The sequence below is a fragment of the Macrobrachium nipponense genome, chromosome 24 (assembly GCF_015104395.2).
Source record: "Macrobrachium nipponense isolate FS-2020 chromosome 24, ASM1510439v2, whole genome shotgun sequence".
NCBI classification, from domain to species: Eukaryota; Metazoa; Arthropoda; class Malacostraca; order Decapoda; family Palaemonidae; genus Macrobrachium; species Macrobrachium nipponense.
Window position 1 is genome coordinate 27,698,478 of NC_061091.1, and position 8,651 is coordinate 27,707,128.

An 8,651-nucleotide genomic window follows, 5' to 3' on the forward strand; every position below is an offset into this window, starting at 1 on the left:
AAATAAAAAGATAAGCAGAGGCCGGAAGGGTGGGAGTGGGGAAGAGATGGGGGTGTGTTAGAGGAGGGGGTGTAGTGGGACCCTAAATAGTTGAGGATGACAAAGGCAAATGATTTGTTTTAAAAGTGATTAAGTTTACCAATAAGTTATGATTTAACGTTAATTATTTTAGTCTTGTTGCTTAGTCTACTGAATAACCATAAGAGAAAAATGAATTCTTAGGTATTTGACCAAATTTATTTAAAGTTATTCTCTCTGGTATACTAGTTAATTAGTTAGTTATTTTATTGACAAAAAATATACAATTATTAGAACAAATTTGTCCACAAAAAGACAGTACAAAATAAAGTGGACTGCAATCTCTTCTGTTCTTGCGAGTACATGGCCTACAAAGAAAAAATACATCAAAATACAACTTCGCGCAAATAACATAAGCCCATAAGACAATAAAAAACGAAAAAAAGGGATTTCCTACAGAGAAAAAACGTAGTCACATCACTATCCAGCATCAAGTCCTAACATACATAATGCTTTAAGAAAAAGAAAAGTTCATTTGAAGAAAAACATAAAGCATAAAACAGAAGACAAAGCCGCACATTACTCATAAATACGAAGAACTTCACAAACATATTTACTCAAATCAACAATATTACCATTTTCATTTAATAAAGTACTCAGAGACTCGTAATTTAAGTTGGATATTTATGCCTACATGGCATTGACAGAGGACAATTGATCAGAACGTGTGACTCGTCCTGAATAGAGCTATTATCACAAGTACCAAACACTCTAAATTCTGGAGGAGTTCGGCTCCTCCTACCTATTTCTATACGAAGGTTATGGGACATGAGTCGTAAACGACTGAGAGGTATGCGAATACAATCAGAGATGTATAATTTGTCAGTGTATAATTTATGTATTTCTAAATTGGGATTCAGTTTGTTTCTGTAAGTCACATATTTTGTTGCTGAAGCTGGTCTATTTCTAATTGATGATATGATATCAACTAGTGGATCAATTTGATCAATAAAGGCTAGGGAATCTTGAATAAATCTATACCTAGGAGAGTCTGCACCCCTACACATTGCATATACAATATGAAAAGGCTCTTTCCTATCAGGATTAGATAACTTAGACATAAGAAAACGTTTTCGTTTTGATGCCACGACGAATTGTGCTGATGGTATCCCAAATTCAGCCAAACATAAACGTACACAGGTATTTACTCTTACACCTAGAAGACTTTTTACTAAATGATTGTAATTACTTATTGGTTTTTGTAATGCATTTGTTAACCATGTTTCTGACCCATAAAACAAGGATGAAGTCGCTGCAGCTTCAAAAACTTTCTTATTGAGATAAAATGGCATTTTAGTATTCGTGTTACAGAATATTGAGAACTAATTTAAGGTTGATTGCCAATTTGGCTGATGTAGAGAGAAGCAAATTTTTAACTTCCCGTCATCTGTGAACCAAGTCCCAAGGTAAAGATAATGGTCACAGTAATTTATAGTTTGACCTTGAACTGTTATTGACAACTGGTCACCTACACTTTTTTTATCACGAAAAATTTGCTCTTGCTTTCATTTGGCTGCATGCCATATTCATCACAGTAATTCATCCTAATAGCAAATTTTTTAATACACATTTCTCGCGAAGTGGAACAATCATTGTGTCATCCATCAACAAAAGCACATGTAAATTACCCAAAAGACTGTTCACTGGTATTTCATCTTTTAACATCCTAACCATTTTATCCATATAAATGACAAACAGCAAACAACGAGTGGGAGCTCCCTGCCGTACACCGACAGAGCTATCTATCACAAATGTTCTTAAAACATTCTTAGTGCTACTGTACATCTCTTAAATTGCAGACAACATTCTTTTCCCACATCCTAGTTCTTTCAAATAAATTGTCAGTTTTCTTCTGGGAACTCTATCATAAGCTTTACGGAAACCAATAAACATTACAAAGAGTTTTTTTTTTTAAATGGCCAAATCGATTAACAATCTCAATGACAATATTTGTTCTATACATCCTCTTTTTCCTGTGCTCCAACTTGACAATTATCTATACTGCACCATAATTTCAGTCTGTTCAATAGCAATATTTCATATATTTTACTTATCGTATCTGATACTTATCCCTCTATAATTTCCACATGTTATTCTGTTTCCAGATTTAAAAGTACAACAAGTTTACTGTATCCCCATGATGACAAGTAATTCAAACTCAAAAACAAAGCATTAAACACGACCAAGAAAAACATCAGCCATAAGGCGGGCAGGCGAACAAACAATCCGGGGCATAAGCCGCAGTAGCTTTTATTCTAAAGAACATGAATATGTTCTTTAGAGCCCCATCTAGTTCTTGTGGAGTAAAACGATCGTCAAGGACAGGGATACAGGGGGCGTCATCAAGGTCATTTACACCTTCATTTTGATTATTCATATTAACTGGATTTAAAAGCGATTCAAAATGGGCCTTGAATTTCCCGTCGTCTGGTTGCAATGTATTTGCTTCTAATATCTGTCCCTTCCAGTCTTTAGCTCTCCAGATTGCTTTAGATTCATTACACTCAAGTAAACGCTCCCATCTAGGTTTTGTCACATCCCAATCAACACTTCTAGTCCCTCACAGTTCTTCAGATTTTTTGCTTTCTCGAAGATATAGTTCCGTTGTTGCCGGTCGTTAAGCACGACGTGAATGGGGCTATTCCGCCGATCGTTTTCCTTTCCCACACGTCTTATCTGCCACTTTCCCGGCTCCATCTCCATGTCGTCCGCATAGCTAGTAGTTGCCTCGATCACCTTCTTAACCTTGGCAGTATCGTTATCTCCGATCTCGTCGCTGTCTCTGATAACCCGGTTATAACAATATTTCTGCTTTTATTTCTTGCATCAACTGCTTCTAAAAACTTTTGTTGCAGGCTTACAACCTTGTAGGCTTCGTCCAATCGGGTTGAGAGATCCTAAACCTCTTGTTTAATTGTCTACATGCACGAGAATATTGGGAAAAAAATCACATATATGCTCGTGATTCATTTAAACAAACATTAATCCTTTGGCATTTAAAAAAAATATATTAAAAGATATTATCTGTGGTACAGTACGTGAACAAAATTACTAAAACAAAATCGCAAATATGAATATAATTTATTCATCAGCTAAGGCCGTAGGCTAAGTTTAAAAAAAAACGACAGAGTGCATAGTATTTTCGCGTAAATTAACGTATCTTTGGAGCACCAAGTGTGCCCAAAGATATGTTAATTACACGAAAGTACTTTACACACTGTCGTTTCTTTTTTTAAACTTTCCCGGCGTCTGCAGCTGATGAATGTATATATGTTCAAAGAATGAGAATCCTTATTATTGTTTTCGTGACTGGTCTTATCATCCTTCGATCAAAACTTATTCTATTGGGCCTTGTTATTCACCATCGTTAGTTTCATCTTCTTCGTGAAAGTACATAAATACTAGTGCGTTTCATCACTTCTTTCATAGTTATTCTCATCCAATATAAACTTATTGATAACTTCATGAATTTTATCACTGGTCCAAAGAAATAGGCCAAGATGTTATTTTGCTAAAAAGGGAGTGGAACTATTTTTGTTTATCTTTCATTATTTCTTTGCGAGTGTCAAAAAATATATATAGTACGATATGTTCATAGTAGAAACATGATAATTTTAAACGTTTAATCTTAAAATCTGGATCCTTAGTTGAACTTGATTAGAGCTACGTAGGAACCAACCAACATCCTTAATCCGGTAATATTATCCTTTCACGCTGAACATCTCCCTTTACACAGAGCCACCGAAAGCCTTGCAGGACTGTAACATAACTCTCGTAGGCGTCACCAGGATGGAAGTCAGATGCGACGACCCCACCTACGCTCAAGACTCGGCGCGTGACGTCAGTACTGCTCTGCAGGATGCTCAACATTCCCCCAGCATGAGCTTCGTCAGGTCACCGGAGTCGAGCACGAAAGCCAATTTGGAGGTAAGTGGTCCAGTGTCCATGTTCAAGTGTTTGGACTTCTTAGGTAAGGGTAGGTAGACTGCCTGGTTCAGCCAGTGGCAATAATAAGTGAAGTATACCCACTATTTCTTGTTTCAGAGTGAAATTATTATTCCTTTGCATATTCAACAACGTTCAAAAGTTGTCATTGCATCAACAATAGTTAGGCAATTTTCAGACAGCATCTCCCGCATTGTTTCGAGTTGGACAATTTCAGGCAGCATCTCCCTCACTGTTTTGAGTCAGACAATTTCAGACAGCACCTCCCGCATTGTTTTGAGTCGGACAATTTCAGACAGCATCTCCCGCATTGTTTTGAGTTGGACAATTTCAGACAGCATCTCCCACATTGTTTTGAGTTGGACCATTTCAGACAGCATCTCCTGCATTGTTTTGAGTTGGGCAATTTCAGACAGCATCTCCCGCATTGTTTTGAGTTGGACAATTTCAGACAGCATCTCCCGCATTGTTTTGAGTTGGGCAATTTCAGACAGCATCTCCTGCATTGTTTTGAGTTGGACAATTTCAGACAGCATCTCCAGCATTGTTTTGAGTTGGATAATTTCAGACAGCATCTCCCACATTGTTTTAAGTTGGACAATTTCAGACAGCATCTCCCACATTGTTTTGAGTTGGACAATTTCAGACAGCACTTCCCACAATGTTTTGAGGGTGATAATTTCAGACAGCACCTTCCGCATTGTTTTGAGTTGGACAATTTCAGACAGGATCTCCCACATTGTTTTGAGTTGGACAATTTCAGACAGCATCTCCCGCACTGTTTTGAATTGGACAATTTCAGACAGCATCTCCCGCATTGTTTTGAGTTGGACAATTTCAGACAGGATCTCCCACATTGTTTTGAGTTGGACAATTTCAGACAGCATCTCCCGCATTGTTTTGAATTGGACAATTTCAGACAGCATCTCCCGCATTGTTTTGAGTTGGACAATTTCAGACAATCTCCCGCATTGTGTTGGAGTTGGACAATTTCAGACAGATCTCCCCGCATTTGTTTTGAGTTGGACAATTATCACAGTATTTCAGACAGCATCTCCCACATTGTTTTGAGTTGGACAATTTCAGACAGCATCTCCCGCATTGTTTTGAGTTGGACAATTTCAGACAGCATCTTTCCATTGTTTTGGGTCAATAACTTTAGTCGTTGCTTCCATTTCCCTTTAAATAATTTACTTTTTTATGTAAAATACAATTATTAATTATCTGCTCCTCTCTCTCATCCCCATCTTGACTTTCTAGCCTGTTATTGAATTTTCTTCATATATTTTTTTCACCATGTAACAACTCTTCTTTTTCTATTCAATTAAAAGCCTGCTTTTTAATATTCATCGGTTGATTATTTGATTGTAGATGACCTGGCATCAAACTACAATGAATGTCCACCAGTGAAATGCTACATTATATGCAATTAGATTAGTCTTCCTACTACTTTCAGGTTTGGTCAGGTGACACCTTGGTGGCTAACGTGAGCGAAGGACGACCAATTTTCAGCGTGAAAGGTCTCCCTCCAGACGCTCATTTGCGCCTTGTTCTGTACACTGCCTCCCCTCATTCTCGCTCAAAGCCGCTGTACATGTTCGCAAAGACACAGCCCAGGAAACACGTACACTTATCAGGTATGCCCCAAGTTGGTGTGTCACTTCCATTGTTAGGTAACCTATTGGTTCCTGGCCACGTAAGACTATTTAATCCTTCGGGCCAGCCCTAGGAGAACTGTTAATCAGCTCAGCAGTCTGGTTAAACTAAGATATACTTAACCTGCCTCATCTTGGTAACATATTCTATACTGCAGTGTCTCTCCTTCAAATCCCTAAATTTCCCATATTATCTCTCAGATCATCTTTATTTAAATTATACATGCAATGTGCCTTTAATACTATACTTATGGAGTTAGTCTGTCATGTGCTACTGCTAAAACCTGAATTATATAAAAATCCCTCCATCTGTTACTTTCCTCTCTAGTTCCTCCAGCATCACAGTCTCCAACGCAGCCTCCCATAGCTGAACCCGGCTTGGGTATAGGGACCAATCTCCTTGATGGAATCAACTGGAGGCTGGGAGGCATCATGGGCGGTGTAGTAGTCATGGTGGTGGCCTTAGTGGTGGGAATCGTCATGTGGGCATGGGAGAAGTTCGTGTCAGCGTCTGATCGTGCCCACGTGCCTCCGCGCCAGCTTCAGCACTACCCTGGGATTACTCTCGACACGCTAGCTTCGGGTAAGCATTAGTACGTCTAGTATCCAAGTGTTTTTGCTTACCCCTTTCATAGTTCCTCGTTGGACGAGTCGGTTACGTGCTCGACTACCGATCTCAGGGTCTGGGTTCAAGTCGTCACTCTGCCCTAGGAGAGCTGTTAATCAGCTCAGTGGTCTGGTAAGACTAAGATATACTTAAGTTTTTGTCCCTTTCATAATAGCTGCATTGTCTAACGTCCCTAGTTTGATGAACTGGAGTAAGCCATTTTTCCATCCATTCTGAGAAAATTTGCTTCATAGAAAATTTGATGTTATTATTCATAGCCTCTGATTAGCTCATCTTTTGAGGACATCTGGTTTGCAAATGTGACAACACAGGCAGCTGAAGTTTTGATATGTTATAGAGCATCAAAAACTCCTTGGCTGAAAAAACTCTAAAACTTGAAAAAAAGACGAGTTACATCAGTCCGTCAAAACAGGGACGAATTGCAATACTCTTAGTTGGTTGGAAGCGTAGATTAAGCAGGTTTAAGCCAGCATGGACCCTTGCTGTAAGTACAGTGAGGTCTGGAAGTGATTATACCTAGTATGAAACTTAGTTGGAGTGTTTCCACTTCCCGAGAATTACGTTTGATTCAAGTTGAAGGTCAAATTGAATCCTTTTCAAGCTGAACAACTTGACAGAGGCAGAAAATTATGATCAATGATAAAAAAATTCAAGCATTTCATTATCATATTCAGCTGGTAGCGACAAGGATGAGCATGCTTCTGCTGTTCAGGTCTTGCTCACATTATTTATAAATGCTATTTTACTGATCTTATTTCAGATGGCTCGCTCAGTGACGAGGCGAGCTTCGTAGGGGGAGGTGGTGTACCACCAGGTCCTGTCCAACCTGAACAGGTAAGAGTGTAAGAGAGTTTGGTGGAGTAGGCCTACCTTACCGCTTGGCTGCTTATTCTCATCATACTTAAAAGACAAAATCAAGATGAAAGAGTATGTTTTAAAACTGAAACTTCTTAGATGTTGACAGCCTACTCTCTCCAAAAGTTATCTTAACAAACAAAATCGAAATGCAGGAGTAAACTTTAGGACTTAAACTTCTCAGACAAGGGAGTCTTGGTTATAATTCCTCTTTCTTCTCTTTCAACCAGGTCAGAGAAAGCGCCGATGTACGCCAAGGAGTCATGGCTTACGGCCTTCAGAGTTTCGACCTCCAACAATAAAGCTGGGATGCAGGACTCAATATTCTTTTTTTATATAATAGATCTTTGGCGTGACGAATACCCTCTGGTGGCCCTATTCCCAGTGAAGACATATCTTAGGTCCCTCCCGTCAACACTTACTTTACTGATCTCATTTCCCCGTTGATCTCATAATTTTTCCGTTTTTCCGTCTTAATTATTTGTTGGTAAGTGGATGCGTTCTTTTCAGGGGGAAAGTATTGATCAATCATATTCTAAGTTAAGATAAAAAATCTCATCTCTGGCTGTTTTCATTTGGCTTTTTAGAAGTGGATTGTTTAGATTTTGTTCGCATGTTTTAACCAGCTGGAATCACAATCATACGAATCCTTTTCTCGTTAATGTCAATCATAATCTGATCATGAAATTCAATTCAAAAAGCTTCTTTATCAATTGAATTAGTGAATTAATTTTAATATATATTTTTAACTCGCCAAAGACTGACTTTTTCGATTAAAATGAATAATTTTGTGAGACCTATAGTTGAGACTGAGTGAGCAGGAACACACCAAATAATAATATTTTTTGTTTTAACGGCGAGCTGAATTTCTCGAGCCCCATTTAGGTTCGCTCTCCAGAACTGATAAACCACAATCTTTTTGTCAGCTCAAATATATCATTTCCTTAACTTTTACAGCTTTTTTTAGGAGGCCTTCCTTTCCCCCAGTTTATTTTTGCAGTATGTTCACTTTCTGTCTCACTCGATCACACCCGTAGACTTGACCTCAGACAGATCCCGTGAATATAACTAATCGTGTTTGTATATTTGTAATAAATCCTAACGTTGCTGTCTGTAATAGATTTTGATTATCCTTCATTGAGTGCAGATATGGTTGATGTGTTTTCTCTCTTAAAATCTTTAGCTGAAAACCCTTATGGGCAGAGCCAACAGACTTGTATAAATCAGAGAGGGCTCCAAAGGGAAATCAGCCGTCAGAGAGAGAGAGAGAGAGAGAGAGAGAGAGAGAGAGAGAGAGAGAGAGAGAGAGAATTTATAGGAAAAGGTGATAAACCAGAGAGAATAAAAAAGAAACGATACGACAGAAATTCCAAATCGTCAACAGAGAATTCCTAAAACCTTCGTTTTAGTTTAAAAATTTTGCTTCTCCCACAGTAAACCACTAATGGTATTTCTGGTCTTTTATGAAATTTTCAGAGGCTGGTTTCTCT

At 38.4% G+C, this 8,651-nt stretch overlaps 1 protein-coding gene across 1 annotated transcript in view; it reads left to right on the top strand.

The window, feature by feature from the left end:
• The window catches only part of LOC135205539 (uncharacterized), a 133,310-nt gene extending 125,045 nt beyond the window's left edge, over nucleotides 1-8,265 (top strand). Inside the window, exons 10-14 of the mRNA XM_064236296.1 lie at nucleotides 3,815-4,005; nucleotides 5,480-5,660; nucleotides 6,007-6,261; nucleotides 7,067-7,140; nucleotides 7,392-8,265. Of these exons, the coding sequence (XP_064092366.1) occupies nucleotides 3,815-4,005; nucleotides 5,480-5,660; nucleotides 6,007-6,261; nucleotides 7,067-7,140; nucleotides 7,392-7,463 (773 nt within the window). The 3' untranslated portion in view covers nucleotides 7,464-8,265. The remainder of the gene's footprint in view (nucleotides 1-3,814; nucleotides 4,006-5,479; nucleotides 5,661-6,006; nucleotides 6,262-7,066; nucleotides 7,141-7,391) is intronic.
• The last annotated feature ends 386 nt before the right edge of the window (nucleotides 8,266-8,651 follow it).